General features: G+C 37.7%; 1 protein-coding gene across 1 annotated transcript in view; it reads left to right on the top strand.

The window, feature by feature from the left end:
- TDRD9 (tudor domain containing 9) overlaps window positions 1-25,371 on the top strand; it is a 79,147-nt gene that overhangs the window by 47,907 nt on the left and 5,869 nt on the right. The window contains exons 16-33 of the mRNA XM_086749503.1: window positions 147-309; window positions 402-465; window positions 962-1,025; window positions 5,821-5,865; window positions 6,847-6,900; window positions 9,549-9,665; window positions 10,634-10,741; window positions 11,522-11,622; window positions 12,380-12,553; window positions 13,856-13,967; window positions 15,408-15,620; window positions 17,391-17,480; window positions 20,881-21,141; window positions 21,599-21,748; window positions 22,777-22,847; window positions 23,231-23,340; window positions 23,463-23,559; window positions 24,225-24,363. Coding sequence (XP_086605629.1) covers window positions 147-309; window positions 402-465; window positions 962-1,025; window positions 5,821-5,865; window positions 6,847-6,900; window positions 9,549-9,665; window positions 10,634-10,741; window positions 11,522-11,622; window positions 12,380-12,553; window positions 13,856-13,967; window positions 15,408-15,620; window positions 17,391-17,480; window positions 20,881-21,141; window positions 21,599-21,748; window positions 22,777-22,847; window positions 23,231-23,340; window positions 23,463-23,559; window positions 24,225-24,363 — 2,133 coding nt within the window. The remainder of the gene's footprint in view (window positions 1-146; window positions 310-401; window positions 466-961; window positions 1,026-5,820; window positions 5,866-6,846; window positions 6,901-9,548; window positions 9,666-10,633; window positions 10,742-11,521; window positions 11,623-12,379; window positions 12,554-13,855; window positions 13,968-15,407; window positions 15,621-17,390; window positions 17,481-20,880; window positions 21,142-21,598; window positions 21,749-22,776; window positions 22,848-23,230; window positions 23,341-23,462; window positions 23,560-24,224; window positions 24,364-25,371) is intronic.

Raw genomic sequence — 25,371 nt, 5'->3', positions numbered from 1 at the left:
TTAAGAACTTCAGCTTAATCACAATTTTGATAACTAGTTGATGTTGCTTTGAGATAATTGCTTGCTTCTGCTCTTGTTTTCTTACAAACTAGTCTTATATTCACTTTGTCAACTTTTACAAGTGAATAAATCTTAATTTTTTTTAGCTGGGAGCACTTACAACTCATGTGCAAACAGAAGAAAATCCATATGATGGTGAGCTGACGTTCTTAGGAAGGGTATTGGTGCAGCTGCCAGTGGATCTGCATCTTGGAAAACTGATAGTCCTTGGACATGTCTTCGGGTGCTTAGAAGAATGCCTTATTATAGGTAACTGAAAGAAGAACATGTGAAAACACTTTTCTAAAAAAAAGTGATTTGCAGTTTTTAATTTTGATTTTTTTTTTTTTTTTTTTTTGTAGCTGCAGCACTCTCTTTGCGGAATTTTTTTGCAATACCTTTCAAACAGCATGTTGATGGATACAGGTACCCTACCCTGGATGTTTTATAGCTCCCTGACTACTTTTGAGAGCTGAGGGCTAAGTTGACCACTCAGTAGAATTTTACGTGTCATGAGTCTCATGTTCTGTCATAATGTCAAGCAGTGCAAAAAGAAGCTTTTCCAGGGCAGCAGAGATACTGAAATATCTTTCTATGTGAGCTGATTAGTATCGCAGAACTTAGCCTTTTCTGAGTACAAGACCTAATTCTCCAGATTTGCCTTTCTGATGTGAAAATTTGGCAGTGACTATTAAAAATTATTTTTTAAAAAATAATAAAATAAATAATCCTTGCTATCCTGCCCACACAGTTTACCTTTAGCAGGGAGACGTGAATAAGAACAAGTAATTATAATAAATGTATTGACCTTGTTTATTAAAGTCCTGGAACGTGCTAATAGTACAGCGTTCTGAGCTGTATAATACATTCAATATTTGAAAAAAAATACTGTTCATAATTTTTTTTTTGTTTGCATTGCCAGGAACAAACTTTTTTTTGCTGAGAATAGTAAAAGTGACTGTATTGCAATTGTGAATGCATTTAAGGTAAGTCTTTCTTCTGACTTATCTTCCAGTGAAATCTGATAGACTAAGATGAAGCTTCTTACCTTTGTAGAATCAGTGCAGCATTTGTGCTTTGAAGTTGTTGGAAACTTCACATTACTCGTAGCTACTTAGTGATACTTCTTGAAGGCTGTGTCCTACTGTATAACACTACTAGTTCTGATGAGTTAATTTTTACCACTGTGAAGGAGCTGCACAAGTTTGCATTGAAGTAAGGTGGCAAGAAGTGGGTAAAAATGGGTTACAAGGCTCAGTTTCTCTATATATTCCCTGCTCTTCAGTCTCCTATGGCTTTTGAGGTATTAGTTTTACTAAGCAGTTGGAAAACAGCACAAAGGATGGAGAAAAAGAGTGAGAGCCTGCTTTTTGTCTCAGTTTTCTGCTTGCTAGAAGTAGGAGCAGATTTTGAACAAGATGAGAACCAGAGGCTCAGGTTCTCTTGACCCACTGTGATCCTTTCAATGAAGGAGCTGTTTTACATGGGGAGACAGATTCTTTCCAGTCTGGGAAGGTTTACCTCTGTCATTCCAGCTACTATGAACTTGATGTCTTATTGCCTCCAACAGAACATGTGGTGGCTAACTGGTAAGCAGAATGAAGTTTCTGGAATTAATAACTTGAGGTGCCGAACAAGTTTCTAATGTAGCGTGTTGCTCTCTGTGTGCTACTGAGGATCCCACTGCAGCTTTTAAAACAATCTTGTTATAAGATTGAAGTCTTCTGAACTGTAATACGTACTGTTACTGTGCCTTCTCATGCTTCTCTTGAACATCTGCTTGGTTTATTTTCCTATGTCTTAATACTTTGTGTATATCTGTGCGGCTTCAAGACTTCTTTGCAAATTGTGTCTGAGCCTTTTTAGGAGGGAATGATAAAAGCCCTGTCATGGGCAGCAAGAAATTTGTATTTGCTGCAGGCCTATGTCTTCAAATTACAGATACCCAAAACATGCAGCCTTCAGTGATTCAGGAAAGTCTTAGATCATACTGAGTTCTGCTTCCTAATAAACCAAAAGTCTTTTAGGAAAATATGAGTTTTTTGGGGGTAAAATGTTTTTATCAACCTTGGAGGTGTTTAAATGGTGTTGAATTAAAATATTATTTATTTCCTTAAACTAAATACCATAAATATTTATTAATTTACCTAGACAGGTGAGCTTGTCTCCTGTACTACGTGCAATTAGCAGTAATCAGGATAAAATTCCAGTAAGAAAGAATATTCTGGGTTTTCCAGAGTGTTCCTTATTTGTTATGCAGAAAAAGTCTCCTCTTTCACCAGATAAGTCATGTGGACAGTGTCCTGTTTCAGCTCAATAAGAACAGATCTATGCAGGGACATTTTCTTGTTGCAAGTGCTGATAGATACAAAAATCACTGAACTGTTGTAGTGTGAACTTGCTCCAGTCTGCTAGCTAAGAAGTTACACTACAAATGATAGCAGGTCGCCTCTTCTAGCTGTACTGTTTTCCTTCAGGTCAACTTGTTGTCTATGTAGGCTTGCAATGTTTGTAAATTAATGTTAGTATCAGCTTAAAGAATGACAGATGTGTTTTATTTCAGGCTGTGAATGTTAATAACCTGATGACTCTCCATCTTCTCCAAAATGACTGTAGCTTTCCTGCTGCTGTGCTTTTTTTTGTAGGCAATCCGCTGATCGTCAGAGGAATTTCTGGTTTACCATAAATTCACTTTAGTCAGAGCTGAAAAAATTACAGCTTTTCTGTGGCATTTATCTTTCTATTGCAGTAACCAAAAATAAAGTGCCAGAGATGCGGTGATGTTGGTAGCTCTCTTTTAACGAGGGCAGTTTAGGGTAATGAATTCTAGCAAAGGATAAGTTCATGTCCTTTCTCCAGACTTCATAGCTTTGACTGGAATACTTTGTTCTGTCCAAGTGATCGTTCCGTACGCTTGCCTGTTGGCTAGCGCAGTACCATGGACAGAGGCCGATCCCTGCAGTTACAAGTGGAGCTGGTGCAGTGTGGGGAAGACTTCTGCTAGAGGAACTTACTATTCAAAATCCAACGTTTTACGTTATGGATGGTCTGACATGTTCTGGAGACTCCCAGATCTTCAGCTGCACGATTGATTTATTCCATTTTGTGTATGATAGCCTTTTTCCACTTTGGTGAAAGTTGGCTTGTTTTTCTGTACTCTGTTGTTGCGGTTTAGCCCTGGTCACCAAACAGTTTCTCGCTCACCCTCCCCAGTGGGATGAGGCAGAGAAATTGGGAAGGAAGGGAAACTCATGGGTTGAGATGAAGACAGTTTGCTAGAATAGCAAAGGAAAATTACAGTAATGACAGAATAAGGATACTGAAATATACAAAATGAACAATGCTCAATTTCTCACCACTCGATCTCCCAATGACTGATACAGCCCGTCCTGAGGAGCGATCACAGAAACAAAACCGAGCACTGAACAAAGGAGCAAGAGAGAGCCAGCAAGGTAGAAGGAGCAATGCCAGTGAGCGATGCCCCTCTGCCCCCCACCCTGGGAAACCCCCACTTACGTACTGAACATGATGTTTATGGCATGGAATACTCTCTTTGGCCAGTTTGGGTCAACTATTCTGTCTGTATCGCTCCCAGCTTCCTGCACCTGCACGTTAACGAGACCTGGCAAGCCGGACAGTGTCCTTGGTCTCATTAGCAACAATTCTTATCATCAGGGTGTTTATCAACATTCTTCACATACGAAATCCAAACCACACTGGCTACTGAGAGGAAAACTAACTCCATCCCTGCCAAAACCAGCACAAAGTTTCAGATTTTTTTCTGAAAATTATAGGTGTCAGAATTTTTTGAAGCACACATGGGCACATATGCCGCATGGACCCACTGCTCCTGAGGCTCAAGCCTCATCTCTTCTGAATTCTTCTTACCCTGTTGTATGCTATATTTCCCTTATGCCCTGTTAATCTGAAGGTTGATATTTCTATACACCAGTGTATTGTCCTGGAGAATAAGTGTAAACATTCATACAGAGCTTCCTGTGTATATCTCTGTGTGAGTGACGTGAAAGCTTTATGTTTTGATTGAGTGTCAGAAAAGAACAGGGAAAGAATGGTTTTCAGACTCCCTGATTCAGATTTTATTTTTTCAGGGTAGGCTGAAGTTCTGTAAATCATTACCATGTCTTTCTTTAAGTCCTTGCTTATGGAGGAGTTTCAATGAATTAGAAAAGGTCAAAAGCTTTGGTAGTAGAAAGAGAAGAATCCAGGAAGTAAAGGCTAATCAGCCTGGTTTAAGTGGTGTGATTTTTTTTTAAAAAGAGCATTTATAAGAAAAAATGTCAAATAAGTGGAGTTTATTTTTCTGACATAAGGCTTGGAGGAGATGGAAGTGGTGGATGTCAAAAGTATTATTTAAAATCAGTACATCAGACAGCCTCAATCAAGGTATAGAAATGCAGTATGACTATTCAACTATACTAATAGCATCCACAGTAAGCTGGAAAATTGTACCATGAGGTGGCTTGCTGTCAAACTAGAAGAAATGGATTCTGCAGGCATCTGTTGTAGATTTGCTGCCCAGTGATGAAGTTATTTTCATGAATATTCTGGATATGTTAATTTCTCTTCAGCCCTCTTTTTCTAGGAGGCATTCGTGTCAGAATTGTGTCTGAATCAGTCAGTTCACTTAATTTTGTCACAAAGAAATGAGGAAGGAAAGGCTCTGAAAGTAGCCTGCTTTATTACAGCACCAAATCAAAGCATCCAAGTTGTTCTGTTTATTTATTAATGTTTGCATGTGCTTTAATACTCAGTCCATCTCCTCTCAGAAAATTAGGTGGATAGCCTGTTGTACGTTGGTGTGTTATCAGGTGGCTATTGTACCTCTTCTAAAACAAATCAGGACAGACTTCCTCCTTTAAAGCCTTGGAACATAACATACATGATCTGCTTTTCAAATGTACCAAGATCCAGAATCTCTAAGACATGTCCAGAAATTCAGTGACCTGAATGCTGTGTTTCCAGTTTAGTTGCAGGAGCTGATGGCAAGTTTGAGGCAGTATGTGTCCTTACAGTTCCTTCAGTAGCGCTTAAAACTCCTTTTCAGTCTGTAGACGCAGCATTGTGTGCTATGACCTCAAAGCTGACTTGAAGGCAGAGTAGTTGTCTTCCTACAGCAATTCTGTTCTTTAGCGTGTTGTGGTACAACAGTTGTGACCCTGCCACTCTTTCAGCCCTTCAGTTACACATTCTTAGAACCACGTTTTGCAGCCACACCATTTGTGTGCTCACATATGAGCAAAGGAAGACCCAGAGTTCTTGCCCACTCTCAACAAAATAGAGTAAGACTGTGAGAAGTATTTATATCTGTTTAGGAACCAATCAAGCAAGCATCATATTAGACTAGAATCATTAAATAATTAATCCTGGAAAGGACTTCCGGAGGTCTGTAGTCCAGTCTCCTGCTCAGAGCACGTTCACCCATGAGGTCAATCAAGGTTACTCAGGGTTTTATAGAAAAGATCCTCAAAAACGTGATCTAAGTTGGCCCTGCTGTGTGGGATGTTGGAACAATTGATCTGAAGAATTCTCCCCCAACCTAAATTACTGCGATTCAGATTTCCTTATGCTCTCTTGTGCTTAAATATTTGTAGCCTTTGTTAGCCCAAGGGCATCTCTGATTTATAAGATGATGTTTAAAAAATTATCTTCATTATAGGTATAGAAACAACTTGATAGTTTTAAGTGTCACATTAGTATTTGTAATATTTATTACTAAAGCACTACAGTTTGTGCATGAATACTATATCGCTTTTTTCTTAGACATGGCAGGCCTGCAGACAAAAAGGGGAGCTGAGACATCCCAAGGTTAGTTAAACTTTTTCTTCTTTTCTATTGAGGTTGATGACTTCAGTGCTGGAGTATTTTGTATTCTTAGTAAAGAATTTTTGCTAGCAGTCCTCCTTTATAATAGTTACGATTTTTCATGAGTAAATAGAGGCATAGGTGTTAAGAGAATGAGTCTTTGAATCCAGTGCTGAGTATTTGTAGGAAATCCCTTATGTAGGCCCTTTCAAAAATGGATCAACAGTGGGCAAAGGGTTTGACATCCAAGCTGAAAAGGGAAATTGAGCTGTAATTGAAATAAATATTTTTAATATGTGTAAGTGTCTCTCTTTATTTTTTTTTTAAAGAAACACACAAACCTCCATCCAAAAAAAAAAAAAAAAAAAAACTGCTGAAAGGTGGAACACCTTTATGTGCATCAGTCACAAAAACCAGTAGTATACACTCAGGAACTGCCTGAAGTCTTTCTTTTGTGTGTATAGGTTAAAATCTTTTCTGTTTCTCTGCTTCTTTCAGACTATAGTATGTTTTATGAACATCAGTGTATAAGATTAACTGAGTTATACGAGTAAAGATGACCAGAGTCTGTCTGATAAAGTTACGCATCCAGATAAATAACTTCTGTTTTTTTCGAAGTGTCCATCTTAAAGTAGATTCTGTAGTAGCAACACAGAAGAGTTGGACTTGTGGGTTTATATGAAAAATTTAGATGGTCCACAGTTGCACTGGTGATGACCAATGTATAGTTTATTAGTCAAATATATAATTCTTATATTTTCATACATGTCATAATAGTCAATTGATATGGATGCAAAGAAAGCTGTGAAATTACATCAAGTTCTTTCATCACCGTATATAACTATTATTTGTGTCTACACAGAAGAATATATGAGAAAAAGCTTACTAGCAGTAAGCTACTACTAGCAGGTAAGCTTCTACTAGCAGTAGAAAAACCAAGTTTCTAATAATTTTTACATTTGTGTGTTTCACTTTCTTGTCCAGGAAGAGCTTGAGTGGGGTCGATCAAATTGTATTCATATCAAGAAGGTCAGAGAGGTAAGATGAAATGAATAATAATTTTTATAAGCAGAAGGACTTAACTGTCCTTATTTTCTACAAATGTTAAGATCTTGGATAACCCTACTGTATTATTATGTATTTATCAGTACATATAGATGTACATTTTTCTTTAAATAAACTGTGAATTTTTAGGTTTTGTTTCTTTGTAGGAGGAGAGATGGTACTATTTAAAGTTGTGGGAGAATATCGGGACTCAAAGTACGATTTCATAGAATCATAGAATGGTTAGGGTTGGAAGGGACCTTTAAAGCCCATCTAGTCCAGTCCCCCTGCAAGGAACAGGAACATCTCCAACCAGACCAGGTCGCTCAGAGCCCCATCCAACCTAGCCTTGAACATTTCCAGGGATGGAGCATCCACCAGCTCTCTGGGCAACCTGTGCCAGTGCTCTACAGCCCTCAGTGTAAAATTTTTTTTCCAAATATCCTGTGTAAATCTAGCCCCCTCTATTTTAAAACCATTACCCTTAGTCCTGTCACAACAGGCCATACTGAACAGTCTCTTCCTATCTTTCCTGTAGGCCCCCTTGAGGTACTGGAAGACCCCTATAAGGTCTCCCTGGAGCCTTCTCTTCTCCAGGCTGAACAGCCCCAACTCTCTCAGCCTGTCCTCACAGGAGAGGGGCTCCAGCCCTCTTATCTTCGTAGCCCTTTAAGACAGATCAGACAGAAGCTTTATTGACTGTGGTCATAGTGAGCAAACACTTTGGCAGCATTTCCCCCTCTGCTCCTCTCGTTTCTCTCAGGTGGTTGCAGAGACCCCATTTATTTACCGTCTCAAAGAAAGGAGAGACGTGAGGGAAATAATTGTGATATTAACAAAGCCAAGTGTGTATTATTGTGAAGAATAGACTTCAGATAATCTTTATATGTTAAGAAGGCCAAGTACCCATATCTGGAGGGGACGAACTCTTTAGAGTATCATAGAATCATAGAATGGTTAGGGTTGAAAGGGACCTTGAAAGGTCATCTAGTCCAGCCCCCAGCTGGGGGTAGGTTGTTAACTGCCACAATGGACACTATAGAGAGATGGCTCTGTGTGGAGCTTGTAGGAGTGGCATATCCGGTATTATCTTAGCTCAGAAGTGGGGTTTGGAGCAGTCACAGACTGGCTAGCTTTGAGAGGGAAGGAATTTTACTTTTGTTAGGGTAAACAAAGCGGTGCTGAATTATTAACTGTTTAACGTATTTTAAAATTTTTTGAGACCTCCAGCATTCCTTGCTAATTCTATAGGTCCCTTGAATACAATGGTAGTGATGTGACTGCTGTCTGTGGTTACTTAACTTTTGTCTTATAGTTAGGATAACTTTAAGCAAATACAGTTATATAATCAGGACTGGATTTGGAAATTTGTGAGGTTTTTTTGCTAACATTGCTGCAGCAATTAATGAAAACTGCATCACAAAGAGCTTCAAGCCTAATGTGATATGCTGAGAGGGGAAAAGAGAAAAACGCCTGAAAAACTGTGATTGGGAGAAAGAATATGGCACTGCCCGTTATTCCAGTGAGTCATACCTTTGGCATGAGCAATGTAAGGCCTGTGTTCAAAAAGCACAGGAAGAAAACCTAGCTTTTCATAGTAAGCAATCATCTGGATAAGAAATGCCAATAGTTTTTTAGCTTGTATATCTGATATCAAGGAAAAAAAGATGAGAAAAAAGCCAATTGTGTAAAACTGGAGAGATGAAGGATCAAGTCTTACAGCCTCCTGGCTGGCTGATGTTCTCTTGGCCCGATTTCAGATAATTCAAGAAAAGCTTGTGCATGACATAGTAGGTCAGGAGTTTAGAATGGACACCCACACTAACACTAACAAGATTTGGAGTTTTTTACTTGCCACACTTTCAGATACTAATTTTATTATTTCTTACATGGAAGTGAATTTGCAGAACTGAGGCAGCTGCACAGACTGGTTTCTGATTATGGTAGTTGTCCTGAGAGGAAAATAACAGGAGTTTTAGTATCCTAAAATTGCGAGCAGCAGAAAGGAGAATGTAGATATGAAGCAACTGAGCGGACTGTACTGTTCCACATTTGATCCAAAATCAGTTGGGACGACAAAGGCATTCACCATGTGGTTGGAAGACCAGTGGCTGCTTATGGAAGCTTCTTGGAAATGCTTAGGATTGAAAGCTTAACAGAGTGTGTTCTGCTGTAGGCCGTAAGTTGGGTCTCTCTTAGTCATCGCGGTTCTCTGCTGAACTGAGGGTGCAGCGCGTGTGGTCACTGCTACAGTTAGGTACAGAAGCCCAGGTTGGTGTTAGCATGCTTTAGATCTTTTAAGATACAAATCCAGAATTATTTACATGGCGAATCAGTGCATCATCTTCTAAAAGGTTATTTCAGTTCTTTTTCTAATTTTGTTCTGTATCATATGTGCATAATATGTTTTGTGAGTACAAACTTTTTTTTTGTAAAGAGATGTCAAGAAAACTGCTTGATTCACAGTACTGATATTATTTTCTGAAGTAAAGATGCTAAGCTGTGCATTAGGTGAAATGCATACTAGTGTCACCTAAAAAGGAAAGGGAGTTTGTCCGCTTAGACTTTTACTAACAGATTTTTATTTTATTTTGTGGATGGTTTTGATCTGTTTAATGTGTAACTCAGAGTTCAAATTTCAGGTGGCGGAGTTATTTCACAACTTGAAGAAGCGAGTCAGAGCATTTAACATGCGTGTTAATGCTCAACCCTCTGCTGTGGATCAGGAATGTGTCTACAAACAACGCTTCATTTTGCAGGTGATGCTTTATTGACGGTTCAGAGGAGAGCCATTATTTACAAAATTTATAACTGGATATTTATATACTAGTACTGATGAACTAGTAGTATACCTGTGTTTCAAAATTCTCAGCAGATTTTGAGATTGCAGCTGGAAAATGGAATTATTTTTTACAACTTAGAAGGACAACTAATGTTACTTTCAATGATTCAGAGTTCACTCTAAGTTGGTCCTCTGGCCTTCCCGTCACTTCTGAGAATTCATCAAAGTAAAACCAAGTCATACTGAGACAAATTAAAGTGTGTACCTAGACTGATCTTTGTTAAAGTCATAAAAATACTCTGAAGGAGAATGGTTTGTGATGGAAGGCTAAGAACTAACAGTTTTGAAAAGAATGTTTTCACTTGTTTTGAGTGCTCTATTTGGACAACCGCTGGCTTGGTTAGGTATTGAGGCAGGGAGAAAAAAAAATAGATGTCTTTCAGCTATTGTAACTTTGTTACATTTCCAATTGAATTTCTTGTCTTATTTGGACTGATTAGTAGTGATTTTATTTTCAGACCTATTTATTGCTTCAGTAGGAATTGATTTAACTGTGTAAGCAATGAACCTTCAGAGCTGAATTGTTAAATACTGTAAGATGTAACATGAAAACTGAACAAGTTTCATGTAGCTGTTTTATGTTAATTTTTTAAAAATTGAGACTTCTCTTGAAATTATGACTAACAATTAGTTTTCATGGAGGAGGTCTGCATACAAAAATATTAAAATACTGTAAAATTTTTCCAGAAGTTGAATGCTTTTTATGAAAGTATCTTTTTAAGGATTTACATAAGTTAATGTTAATCCAAAATGACAGTAATTCCTGGAAAGAGACAGGAAAAAGTCTTAATATGAAGATCTGTCAGTACCTCTTTATGTTGCTGGTGCGTCTCTTTTAAATAAATTGAATATAATCTGCTGCGTTTTATATTTTCTGTATTTCAGGTTGTAATAGCTGGTGCTTTCTATCCAAACTACTTTACTTTTGGGAAATGTGATGAAGAAATTGCTGTGAGAGACCTCGCTGGCAAAGATCCAAAAACCACTGTAATGGTATGTTAAGAAGTTGAATTACAATAAAGAATCAAGTAATAAAAGTATGTAGTGTTTGGGCAGTATTTTCAAGTCTTGTTCTGTCTTGGGCAAGGACAGATCCTCTGATCTACCTACTCTCATCCTCGCTTGGTAAACTGTCTTCTCTCCCATCTCACTTTCTTGCACTATAATAAACATGGTGTGGGTGAACTGCCTCTATGCATTTGATTGCTAGTCTTGCACAGGCAAACAAAATCCATAAAACTAATAAAATATTTGAAAAGTAGAACAGGACTATCAAGGGTACTTTTTAGTGAGTGTTTATGGAATGTTTTGTTGCAACTTTAATGTTACTTTTTTGTAATCTCCTACTTGAAAGTGCACAGCATACATGCTTGTTGCTCTGAGATTACTCAGGTATCGCACTCTGCTTTCTTTTCATCTTCTATTAGAAATACTTTTTATCGGGTTGAATAAGTGCAAGTTTGAAATGACTGTGTTGATTTTGTGAAACAGTACACAATCTAAACTAGGAAAATATTCAGTGTATCAGAACTAGATATAACACTAAAATAACCATGACCTATGCTTAAAGAAAACAAACCTAAAAATCAGTGAGCCTCAAAAAATAGACTTGTATTGACAGAAGAGAAAATAGTTAGATGAAGAGGTAGAACACTCATAAAAGCTGTGTATCAAGTATTGCAGTTCAAGTGAAGGGGAAGGCTAACTTATTTAGGTGAACTTAATAGTGCATTAAAATAATTGAGTGTATCCAAATTTAACTTATTTTAACAGCTGAGGAATATTCCTCCCTATGGATATCTATACCATAAACAGTTGCAGTCACTGTTCAGACAGTGTGGGCAGGTAAAATCTATTGCCTATGAAGGATCAAAGTAAGTATAAAATACTTTAAGTATCCTGCCTTTCTCATGTTCTCAAGTTATAAATCTAGTAATCAACTTCTTTCTTTGTCAATGGTGCACTGACAAAATGAGTTTATTTCTTCTCATCTATTTGGAATCAGTAATTTATTTTTAATGTATTGACTAAGAAAGGTGGTTTTGAAGTTTGTGCATTGGTTGGAATAATATTAGATAAACTAGCTGAGCTAGAGAGCACCTTTTGTTTTGTCTCTTCTTTTGTCTAATAGTGGACCTTAACTGGAGCTGATCTGTCTGTATTTATTTCTAACTTGTGTACTAAATTTAGCTTATTTGCACAGTCAGATGGCTTTGCACAAAATGCATTTGACTGGTTATTTTGGCTAATCTTCTGGCTAACTTTGGACTGCAACCTTCCAAAGTTGAATTCATGGTTAGCCCTTCTTAGGCCTTTCCCAGTCTTTGATTCTTTTCTCATTCACATACATTTACGCATCCTTTCTATTTGTATTAAATATGCTCAGTAAATTTGGTATGTGCTTGTGAGAATGTCAGAAAGTTTTCTTATAACCTTTACCATAATTTAAGTTTTAACTTGCATAAGAGCAGTAGGCAAAGTCTGTGAGGAACCTACTTTTTACTGTTTACTGGCTTGCTGAGATAAAGAGAGGGAGAAGAAATGATGGCTTTTGTGGGATTTTTGTTGGGTTTTGATTCCTCATCAAGTATTTATTGCAATTTTTTTTTTTTTGATGGGTTTTTTGAACAGGGCTTTTGTGGAGTTCTCACGTAGCCCAATGGAGAGCTTTAAGATTCTTCCTGCAGTGTACCTGTCAGTCAAGATGTCACAGCTGAAAATTCCTCTTGAGCTGAATGTTCATTATCCAGATTATATTGAAAAGCAACTGCAAGATGTGAAAGCTGCAAGTGTGCAACTTCTAAGGTAATTGTATTGCGAACAGAAAATTGATTTCTTTGCAGTGTAAAATTGAAATGAGGTTTGTAGGATTTGGTGAGAATTTCCTTGAAAGTGTCACCAAGGAAGACGTGTTAGGTTCTAAAACCAGATGTATAAACTTGGTATAAGCAGAATGGTTTTACAGGACTAGAAATAACATTATTTTCTTAAGTATTTCTTTATAGTCAAAGATGTTTTCTGTTTAAGAAAACTCCCAAGTATACGGTTTTTTGTTTGGTGGGTTTTTTTTTTGTTTTTTTTTTTTTTAAGGTTCTAGTCCATTTACCTTTGGCGTGTGGAAATACTGATGTACACAGAGTAACTTCTGTTCATGCTAGAGACAATGTGGGGATTGCTAGAACCAAAGTGAATAAGGAGTGGCATTTGAAGGCATAAAAGAAAGGGAAGGAAGAGGACTATAACAACAGAAATTGGGGCGAAATACAGCAACATAAAGTGAGGAGGCATAACAGAAAATAATGATGAGGAATGCAATGTAGTGAGTCTCTCTGGTCTGCACCTGCTTTTGCTACAGAAGTCTGGCACGTGGGTTTCACCGTTATAAGCTGTCTGTGATTCTCAGCTTCAGGTCATACAAGCAACTTGCTAAAATGGTAATCTTCCTAGCTCCTGATTGATCTGCAGCCATTTTATTATTTTAAAATAAGAAATGTAAAATAGCAAGGCAGGAATGAACTGGAAAGGGTAAAGTGCAGGTGAATACTTCACTTCCAGTTGATTGTACTTAGTTTTTAATAAAATATTTTAGCAGTTTCACTGTGCCCAAAACAGCACTTAAAGTCTTTGTGAAAATTAATTCTTGAGGGACTCAAGAAAGAAGTCTCCTAGCCTGGAAGGCTAATTTTACTTTTGTCAAGTAAAAGGAATATTTTATATATATATTAAAAAGATATACTGTATTTATCATTGTCCTGTAGTGTACTCTATTTTTTTTAAATGCTTAGAAGGCATGCCATAGCAAAAAATCTCACTATTTAACCTTAATTCTTTAGTTTTCTAATAAATTTGTGGCACAGTTGCTTCTTGGTATGTATCTTCCTGTGTTTGGTCATAACTGAATTCAAACAGTTTCTCTGTAGTATTTTGGTTCTGCGTGGTCATTTGAGGTTCTAATTGAATTAATATATTTATAAATAAAAGTCATTAAGTACATAAGCATGCCCTAGAGACACCTTAGGAAGCAAATAAAAGCAAAAAAAAAAATTAACTTTTGAGTTTTCACTTATGAGTGAAGTATTCAGCATCTTTATCCCATAAACTTTCTAGAGTAAATGTGGACTATCAGAAGCAGACAGTGGAGCCTGTGGAAATTTCATTTGGTACTTTACACAAGTCAAAGATGATCCCAAATTGTCTTCTGTCCATCAAGATAACAGAGGTAGGAATGTCCTATGTCTGAAGTAGATTGTACCTAATAATCGATACTTAGATAACATTGGAGAGATGAGTATCTGACAAGCTTAAATGAAAAGAATAGGGACTTTTAATGTTTTTAGCACAGAGGTATCTGTAAGAGGTATGGAGAATATTCTTCATCTAGTTTTTAGTAGTTCTTTTGTTAAACAGTACTCAGATGTCTCAGATAAATTTCAAACATTAAAATCTATTTGCACTTGACAAAATTTGTGGGATTCGCTGGCAGTAGATGTTAGCTGGAAGTAGGCATAAACGTAAAGAGGATTAATGGGAGAGCTGAAATATTTGTGTACGCTATAGAAATGAGAATCAGTAGGTATTTGGATCATTTACCTGGTTATTATTAACTGGCAACTTTCTTCAGAATCTAGATCTGAGAAGTGACATGAATTAACAGTACTGCATGCTCGTTCCGAAAAAATACTGCATGCATAAAAGATGGTGTGTTAGGGGAAAATTATATGTATATATAAATATTTCTGAATTCCAAAGCTGAGAATTTTTAAATCTTGTGTTAACTATCATCTTCTCAACAAATGGAGTAATAGCAAGCTATATATATGCTGCTGAAATAAAAATAATAATAAAAAAATCCAAACCACTAAGCTAGTGGAAATTATAGGCTGAAGTATTATAACAGCTCTTGATAGTAGTGACTCTTGATAGTAGTGTTTTATAAGTGTGGAAAAGAATATTTTCTTCATTTTATTCAGCTAAGTCTTTTGGATCAAAAATGTTTGTGGATTTGATCAGACACTTCCCAGTCACTTACCTATCTATGCTACTTCTGTTTAGTACGTCAGCTTTAATGATAGTATGTATTGTAAATAAAGATTCTTTTTTTTATCACAAGCATTTGATGCAAGATCAGCAATGGTATATGAGTTCAGTAAGCCATCTGAAAAGATAACTTATTTTATTCACTTTGATTTAAATAGTAGTATATTATTTTCAGTTTCCTAAAGGATGGCTTATTGTAACAGTAACAATGCTGATTTGCTGATCGATGTAGCTAACTGATATTTTTTCACTAATACAAAAAGTGCAGCATATCTGTATGTATCTGTCTAGTCAACTGTATACCTTTTATATTTTCTGCCTGTTAATTTGGTTTAGAAAAACAGAAGCAGTCTTTTCTTAATTTTCTGTATTTTAGTAATGCTTATATCGGGGTCTGTTTAGATGACAAGTGTATTGCAGTTGCACAGCAAATAAACATTTTAAAATAACATCTAATTATGAGAGAGAAATGCTTCACTGCATTATTGCAGTACAAGAATATTTCTGTGTATGTGCCAGGAGTGGGAGTGCATTCATGTATTATGCCTAGATGTGTTTTGTATTTCATGTAGAAGAATAAAATAACATGAAATCTGATATTGTCTAATTTTTATACTTTCAGATAGTAGAAGTTGGACACTTCTGGGGTTACAGGATAGATGAAAAAAATAGGACTGTGCTCCAGGCTCTAACTGCTGAAATTAACTACCAGAACCTGATGGATTTGCCAGTGTCTCCACATCCAGAGTTGGTTTGTCTGGCACCATTCACTCATCTGGAAAATGGAGGATACTACAGAGCTCGTATTCTGTATGTTTGTGGAGATTTTGCTGAGGTACAGTGATATGTTATGTCACATTGAATTGGTAGGATGTAATTGGGTTAACAATCTTGGAGCTATGCTATATGTTTTACGAAGTGCTATGTTCAATATAACTATAAATAATCCAATAAAGAAATCTGTAGAACTAGAACTAAAATAAAACCATAATAGAATGTTGCCAGAATACATGAATTAGGTTTTTTTTCCAGAACACAAGAATATTTTAGTATTAAATTGAGAGGCTATTGTTGATACAGTAAAGTATCTTGTGTGCTGAAGCAAAGTGAAGCAAAATAAAGACTAAAAACTCCAGTAACCTTGAAAACCTGGTAAGGAATGCCTTGATCAGAGTCCAGTGCTGCATTGCTTGCAGCAACCTCATCACTTCCTCTTCGTAAATATATTGAGATCTATCTGAAAAGTAAGGTTTATTGCCCCCACTGTACTGGCAGTTTTCAGTCATTCATGGCTGTTTTATTTAAGCATGTTCTCCTGCCGGTATTTCTTCCCCTGGTTTACATAGGTTTTCTTCCCTTCCTTCTCTTTCCCCTCCCCTCCAGTTTCTTGTCTATCTTTTTCTTCCTGGACTTTCTTTTGCTAATTGAAGCAAGCTGCACTCTTTCTCATCTCAGGTGCTACATTGGCTCTCTGTTCACCTGGTCTCCGTCTCACTCTATTTTGTTTTGACCTTAGTTTTCTGAAGCAGAGTTAGGCATGCTCCCATACTGACAGTTCTGCCTTTGCTTTTGCAATGATGCTAGTATTCCTCTTCCAACACAGTATTTCTCCTCTGCATTCAAAAATATTTCATGCGCCATATGCCACGTTTGCCTTTTCATAGCTTTTTGCATGGGCCACCTCTTGATGTTTTGTACTGAGTTCGGTCTCCTTGGTAATTTACACCTAATTATAATTTATAAGTAGTAATGGAGCATTTATAGCGGAAATTGTTAGCAATTCCAAAAGATATGATCTTTTACTTAACACCATTTGATTTTCCCTGTTCATGTTGCGTTCTCGGGTCCATTCAGTGCGATCTTTTTTGTGTTAGTGATTATGTTGCGGAGTTCTATATCATCAGTAAATTAATTTTGGCTTTTTGTGCTGAGATCAGTAATGGAAATTAGTGCCATGTTTCAAGATCGGTATTAATTTTTCAGGCCAATACTCTTCAGCAGTTAAGGACAGATTTCTTTTAATTTTTGTAAGATTGGTTTTTGCACAACTGATTCTTCTGTTGTATTTCTTGATTTCTTAACATAGCTGGATGTCACCGCTATAGAGTTAATATTGTAAAATCAAGAAATACAAAGGCATTGTCATCTGTTTAAAGTAATGGAAAACTAGTAACTAACAGTGCTAATCTTACAACTTTCTCTTTTGCATTTATAACCAGTCACCAATCCATGTTAGCATTTGCTTATCTAAAAGCAGTTATTAGGTAGTATCACTCACTGTTAAGTAGTAAGGTTATACAGATTTAATGGTGGGGAGAGACTTAGAGCCTTTCAGATAAATTTGCCTTTTCTAGATTTAGAAGATTTGCATTACCAGTGGATGTTTAAGCTAAGAGATCAAATAATAGACATGTAAAAAATAATAGGCCAAATTTTATCATTACTTCATTTGCATGTTTTCTAGACTCTGAATTTGCTTCCATTTCACTTGATAAGATTGTGTGGTACTGTAATTATTAAACTTAAATCGTCACTTTCCTTGCCACTAAAAGAAGCACTTCCAATGCTGTGTAATCTCTGCAGGTGTTCTTTATTCTTTTTCTAGGTTTTTTTTGTGGATTATGGTAATAGATCAAAAGTGCCTTTAAAGAAATTAAAAGAGATTCCAAGCCGTCTTCGAGAGCTTCCTTTCCAGGTAGGGGTGATGCTATTTGCTGCTACTTAATAGATATTTTCATATCTGGTCTGGCAAACAGAAATGTACTTCAGATCATAATGCTTTTCAAAATAATAATCAAGTAACATGTATTTTGTTACTGGGAGTACCTACAAATCACCTTCACTAACAGGTGGATAAATGTTTTCCACAGATGTTTATGCACAGACCAGTAGTAATTCTTGTGTGTAACTGCATTGCATTGTATTTAATTGTAGAGAAAAGTTATCCAGCCTTTTGTTTTCAGGGGTATTTGCTAGAGGGAAAAAAACCAAACAAGCAAAACAACCCCCTGAACTTACTGCCTAACTTGATGTAAAAAAAAAAAACATTGTTTGTGTTCATTTTTTTTTTTTTAACTGTATGACTGAACTAGTCGTGTTTCTGTGGGGACAACATAGTGGGATCTATCTCCCACCTGTAATCACTGGAACAGCAGAAGGAGAGAGGAAATCGCTCTAAGAGCTGCCTTTTGCTGCTTGTTGCTTTTGGTTATCAGCTTCCTTGCTGTCCATCAGTGCTGTGAGAAGTAGAACTTCTCTCTAGAAGAATGTTGTTCTGGTTCCCCTGTTGCCTGCTTATATGCAAAGCTCAGGAGTAACAGGCTTATCAACAGATCAGCTTTGCTGTAGTCAAAAGGACCTCTGAGCAAATGACAGAGGATTATGCAGTCTAGAAAACAGCCCAGGGAGGCAAAAATATCAATGACTAGTTTAATCTGTTCTTCTCGCTTAAACCTAGCTGCTCCTACTGCAGATAAGTGGCAACATAGCATCTCTTCTTGTCTGCATGGCGCAAGTCTGCAGTGGTGAGTGTCTTGCGTACAGTTACTGTGCAGAGTATTTTTACTCCATCAAAGCTCTGCTACACTGTTAGTTACAGGACATTTCGCAAAGCTGAAGTCTCTGTTTTTACTTTGTGCTGCTTTGCTGTTCTTTGAACTACTGTCTTTACTGGGATCGTTTCATATAGAACTCTCCTGATAATTAAGTGGTGATATGTAACACGAATCTGAGAGATTTTATAGCTAATTTTTCCAAAAAAGAGTTCTTGTGAGCTATATTTACAAATAAAACAACTAGAGACTTCAAGTGAAATTCAGCTTTTCAGTCCTTATTCAGGTATTTTTCAGCTAATTGAAAGAGGTGTATCTTTAACTTTATTCTCTGAATCAGTGAGGTATGGTTCTGTTTATCTCTTCTTAGTATTAGATCTTGACAGGGTTAATTTTGTTTGGTTTTCTGTTATAATTGATTTTAAAAAATTAAGTAGAAGTAATTTTGGCAAGAAGCATCCTTTTTTGTGGGTTTCTTTTTCCACGTATATTACAGGGAAATGTATTTCCGCTAATCTTTTAATGACCAGTTAGAAAAAAAAAATAGTTTCTGTTGTAAATTCATTTGAAGACATAATTACAGATGGTTATTGTGGAAAGGGGATTGTTCTGGTTTTATTTAGTGATGGTGGGGCTACGGTGGTAGCTTCTGTAAGAAGCTGCTAGAAGTTGTTCCTCTTTGTCCTGTGGACTCGGCCGGGCCTAGGGCGGACCCGCTGCTGGCCAGGGCCAAGCCAGTTGGTAGCAGAATGTTCTGTGATAACGCCTCTGCGATAACGTATTTAAGAAGGGGAAACAGGAGGGGGGGGGGGGGGGGGGGAAATGTGAAGACGCTGAGCAGGGTCAGAGAGGGGGAGGCACAACCCCAGTGGGCCTTGCAGGCGTCACCCTCTGGCCTCCCACCGGGCGGCTGTCTGGGCCCAACTCAGCCCGGCCCGGCTGCAAGAAGTGGAGAGGAGATGAGATGTGAAGAGATCCTGAGAGAGCAGTTCATGAAGGACTGCAGCCCGTGGGAGGGACCCCACGCTGGAGCAGGGGAGGAATGTGAGGAGTTCTTTCCCTGATGAGAAAGCAGCGGCGTAAAGCGACAAGTGATGAACTGACAGTAACCCCCATTCCCTCTTCCCTCCCTGTGCCCCTCGGGGTTTGAAGGTAGTAGAGATAATGTTAAGCCCCGGAAGAGTGAGGGATGGGGGGAGAAGTTATCTTTCTCTCCTTCTTATTATCCTACTTTGGTTTTAACAATAAACGAATAGTTTTCCCCAAGTCGAGTCTGTTTTGCCTGTAACGGTAACTTTAAGGGAGTGCTGGTGGATGAGAAGCTCAACATGAGCCGGCAATGCACCCTTGCGGCCCAGAAGGCCAACCGCATCCTGGGTTGCATCAAGAGAAGCATGGCCAGCAGGTCGAGGGAGGTGATTCTCCCCCTCTACTCTGCCCTGGTGAGACCCCACCTGGAGTACTGTGTCCAGTTCTGGAGCCCCCAACATAAGAAGGACATGGACCAGTTGGAGAGGGTCCAGAGGAGGGCCATGAAGATGATTAAAGGACTGGAGCACCTTTCCTATGAGGACAAGCTGAGAGAGTTGGGGCTGTTCAGCCTGGAGAAGAGAAGGCTTCAGGGAGACCTGATAGCGGTCTTCCAGTTCCTCAAGGGGGCCTACAGGAAAGATGGGGAGAGGCTGTTCAGTAGGGCCTGTTGCGATAGGACTAGGAGTAATGGTTTTAAAATAGAGGGGGGTAGATTTAGATTGGATATTAGGAAAAAATTTTTTACACTGAGGGTTGTAGAGCACTGGGACAGGTTGCCCAGAGAGGTGGTGGATGCCCCATCTCTGGAAACGTTCAAGGCCAGGCTGGATGAGGCTCTGAGCAACCTGATCTAGTTGGGGATGTCCGTGCTCCTTGCGGGGGGGTTGGACTAGATGACCTTTGAAGGTCCCTTCCAACCCTAACCATTCTATGATTCTATGATTCTCCCTGACCTTATCTCAAACCTCGAGCCTTTTTCCTTATATCATCTCCCCCTGTTCTCTTGGAGGGTGGGGGGAGTGAGTGAGAGACTGCGTAGTCTGATCCCGTTCGGGGCTGAACTTCGAGAGGGATAAACAGGAACTTAATTACTCTTGCCTGTCAGGGACAGAGTAGCTGCAGTGGTCTTGCCAAGTTTTCTGTTACTTTACAATCCACAGTTCTTTTCAACTAAAGTTTTTTTCCAGAGAAGACATCTCTACCCTCCTCAGAGTTTTATGTGGATGGTGAATTAATACTGATTTATCTTTTTTTATGCGCCGTTTGCTCTGATTCGTTAGCAACTATGTAGAATATTGAAGTGATATGAAATGTAATGTGTAGCTGTGTTGGCAATGACAGAATAGGAATTATGCCAGTAGCTTTACAGCAGTCGTAGGAATTAACATAAGACACTGCAATAATTATGAAGTCATTTATAGTTATTAATTCAAACGGTCTGTTGATAAAATGAAAGATTTCTGTGCTGATTCCCAACTCAGGCAAGCCCTGTTTTCACTGTTTTTGCTCTAGGCTTTAGAATTCAAGATGTGTAAGATGCGTCCGTCTGCAAAATCTCTTGTATGCGGGGAACGGTGGAGTTACAGTGCTAGCCAGAGATTTGTCTCACTAGTAAACGGCTATACACTTCTGGTGAAGGTGTATTCACTTGTGCGTAGTGTTTTGCATGTGGATGTTTTCCGGTACTCGAGGTGCAAAGAGCTTGTCAATATTCGAGATGTGCTTATTGAAGAATGTTACGCTGAACTAGCAGAAGAATCCTACGAATCACAAGTACGTATTGAGTAAGCTGCTTCTGTTTTTCTTGTACTGTTTTATTTCAGCTCGGGCTATCTGAAGTCCTGAGAAGTTGAGCTGAAGTCTTGACTAATACCATAGGATTAGGCAAGATTAATACTTGAATGGAACAATATACTTCTATGCGTGTGCATAATTCATATTGAGCTGTTGGTCAAAAGCATTGCTGCTTTGAGACACCTTTTGGAAGAGAAGTTTCACGGGAGATAATGGCATCAATTGAACTGCACCACTGTTCTTTGAAACTTTGGAACAATGTAACTGTTTCATAGCTTTAACTGTCTTTCACTTTCATATAATCTCAAAGGTGATAAGAACATTGGGTTTTGTATTCATATACAAATGTGCGTGTTCTTTGTGTAGGATCTTTTTTGTAAATTTTTTTTAAAACATAGGTGTTTCATGGTTTTAACACTTTCCCATTATTATGTAGCAAAGCCATGATTTGCTCAAGGGATTATTCTCAGACCAAGTAAAGAAAGAAGAGAAAATGCCTGTATCTTCAAGAGAGGAACAAAAGCATCTAATTGAAAAATTGTTAAACGTGTTTTCTGACAATAAATCTGGTGCGCCAACCCATAAGGTAACTTGAGTGGTGGTTTTGATACATCATTACGTGAACCTGCTTCTCACATTGTTAGAATGGAGATGAAGACTGCAAATACCTTTAATAACTAAACCATACTCGATGCCTTTCATTGTGCGTTCTACCTTCTGTTGGTAGAAAGCCGTAACATGACCACCATTGCAGGCTAGTCCGTTGAAGCTTTTAACAAAGCTTTTGAAGTACAGCCGAAGAGCTAAGTGAACTGACTCTTCTAAGACATTCGAAGGCAGAACTCCAGACCACTGCAGAACAAAGTTAAAATTGAAAAACTGAACGCAGTGTTTCCACGCATCAGTTTTTCAGAAGATTTAAACATGATTTTTACTATACACAATGTTTCCTTCTTTCTCAGCTAGTGATAGGTAAGCAGCTAGGGTACGTGATGCTTCAGTAACTGATAATAATGGAACAGTGGGTGTTTGTTCCACTGCCAATTCCAGACTCAGAATTTATTCTTACTTACATATTTTCAGATACCTAGTCACTACTAAGTTGGAATATAAAACATGAAAATGTGTGTACTGTTCTGCATTCTGATTACAAGTTAAGCCTCATCTACATTATAATTCTTTTCTCATTTCAAACCTGAAAAAATTTAAGGCTTTCAAGCACCTAATCGTGCTCATTTTATCCACAGGAGTAATCATCTTTAACTGCTCACTTTCATAAAGTGAGATACTGTCAGGATTAAAGACCTGCTCATGTAAGCAAAAATGACCTGGTTTTGTTAGGTGCTCTTTGAAGTCTGAACTAGTGTTTTTTAAGACAGAGGAAAGTTGTGAATCCCTAGCACCTGTGAAAATACATTATTTTTGTATAGATGCCCCAACAAGCAAAGTTTGCTTTAGATAGGTGAAATGAAAATGCTGTTTATCCGTTTATTAATTTAGTGTTGCTCCGTACATGCTGACATGTGTTTTGGTTTTCATTTGTAAAGGATTTTGTTTTGGAAAGATCCAGGTGCTGGCTAACTAGAATATCATTTGTTCTCTGTCTTTTTGAAGGTAACACTTTCTGGCCCAGTCAGTCCTTATGAGTTGAAATGCTACAGTATGACTAGAGTATCCCAGTTCAGGTATGAGAATACTTGTACTGGGTATTATAGGCACATTCTCAGCTGTTATTTTTTGATTAACTAGGACATTTTTTGCCTATTTATCTTATATTTTTACAGATTTGTTGTTCATTGAAAAGACTGAAGTGGTCAAGCCTGAATTGCATTAATATGCATACTCTCTCTTTGTAAAATTTTAAGAATAGCTTTATTAAAGGTGTTTTAATTACTTACAGAGATATTATTTTTAACTGTCATATACATCTGCTAAATTCTATTCAGGTAATATTCTACCAGTAACTTCTATTCAGGTTGCATTGTGAATTTAAAATAATTCTTTTTTTTACATGTTTGTATGGTTTTTTTTATTTTAATATTGAAAATACTTCTTATTTCCTCCTCAGAAGAGCTTTCATACAAAAGGAAAGCATAAATTCTGTTGTTGTCCATGATGGTCCAGAGGATCCCTCTCAGCAGTTGTTGGTTGCTGCTGCTTTGTCAGCCAGTGCAAGTGGTAATGCTTAATAAAAACATCTGGAGTCTCTAGGCTTCTGGTTTTATATGTTACATCTTCTTGAGGTTTCATTTTCATTAGATACTCCTTAAATTTATTTATTTATTTATTTATTGTGACAGGATCTACTGTGTTTTTAGAGGAAACATCTTTGATGCCTCCTATTCCTGGCCTGCTTGCACTCCTCAGTATGCTGTTTGCTCCTGCTATAGAACTCAGGTATTCATGCGTTTTTAAAAATGGTAGGGGTTTTTTTGGTTGGTTTTTTTTTTTGGTTTTTTTTTTTTTTGGGACCCTCACAAATTTAGTGTATTTTCTTCCTGTTCATATAATTAGTATAGTATGTAGCGAAGATAACTTGTTTCATGTACTTACGAATTGGTGCTGCAGGCTTGCAGATTCAACCCTCAGGATAGGGCAGTACAGTTCCTGACAGTTGTACTGGAAGCTTAGGAAGATGACACGTAGAACTGGGCAATTTTAAAATCTGTGTGAGGAGAGGAACTTGTGTGACTTCTGTAAAAGCTGAGTTCTGGCAGTTGCATTACTGTTGTGTTTTGTTTAAATTCTTAGATTTGTAGACTGTCTTTTCAATATACTGAAACTAAATTTCCTTAATGAAAGTTACATTTTGCATATGCATGATTTTCTTTGAGTTCTATGAGTGTAAGTTTTCATAACTAGAACTTCAGTTTTGTTTCATCACTATATTTTAACAAACAGGGTGTGTGACTAGGTGTGAATGCCTCTCAGTTATTTTAGCTTCTTTAAAACACACTAGTATGTCGGTTGGCATGGCTTAGACAAATTCATTTAAGTCTGTCTTTGTATTAGTTTAGTTTCTTCATCTCTAGATGAGCCTGTTTTCTTTCTTTTTCATATAGGGTTGATAAAAGTAGAAAGTATTTTACTGGTGTCCTGTGTGGTTTGGGTTGGAGTCAGAATTGTGGGGCTCCACTACATCCAGAAAATGACATGGAGCTGACATTTGATGTGCGTTTTGGAGTGGAAGACGTATCAGAGGTAAAACATGGATAAGAATTTTTGCTATAGTGGCAATTAAGTAGAATTCAGTGCATCAGAGCTTGTTAACTCACAGTTAATAAGAAAACTGGTTTTAAGCTGTGGTTGGAGTTTTTTTAGTGTACTACCTGTTTACAGCTTTGGATTCTTATCAGGGAAAAAGCTAATCCCTCCACACACTTTGAACAAAATAAAATATTATAGAACAATACATTGATGCTTTTGTTTTGAAAAGTGTACAGTTTTGCACTAATCAGGTGTTAATACTTGTTAATCACGTTCTTAGGATTATTGTGGTTTTTACTGATCAGCCTAGTATCACTGCTTTGCAGTCTTCAGTTTTACAGCTCTGGTGAGTCATCTGTATCAAGCTACTTCTCCCAGAGCAGATCAACCAATCAATTAATAAAAAACCCTGTATTCCTCTTCACAGCCTTTTTGCAACTTGTAAACAGAGATCTGTCAGAGGGAAGTATGTACATATACGTTGTTACGCAGTACAGTAAGCTGCGTTTGACCTGCGTCAGATTTGACATGTGCTTTAGACAGTGAAGGAACTCACATGCCCTGATTAGTTCTATGTACAGAGCAGGTATGTTAGGTGATGACCAGTTGTTTCTAGATGCTTTTTAAGGACGCAGTGGACATGCTAGTGCACATATCTGTGAGCTATTGTTTTCTGAAAGCACTGACTTGGTGTATGTGATGTCTGTATTCATGGCACCTTAGTCAGAATGGTAACACCAAGCTGTTGTGCATGTGCGAATTATGGACAGAAGGAGAAAATCCTTACAACTTTTACAGAAGGAATTCTGTGTTGGAAAAAAATCCAGGCAAGTGGTAGCCTGTGTGTTTTATGACTTCTCTGAGTAACCTTGAAAATTGTGGTATGAAGTGGCTGAAAATGAACATCTTTGACCAGCAGAGATGCATCTGGAGGAAGAAGTGTTTCTAAAGCTTCAGTTGTATTTTGCTTATGTTAATAATATTCCAGTTGAAGTTCGGCGT

Source organism: Chlamydotis macqueenii, chromosome 5 (genome assembly GCF_036417535.1).
Source record: "Chlamydotis macqueenii isolate bChlMac1 chromosome 5, bChlMac1.mat, whole genome shotgun sequence".
Taxonomy (NCBI): Eukaryota; Metazoa; Chordata; class Aves; order Otidiformes; family Otididae; genus Chlamydotis; species Chlamydotis macqueenii.
The sequence above is the reverse complement of the archived record's forward strand: the minus strand, read 5'-3'. Positions and strand labels throughout refer to the sequence as shown.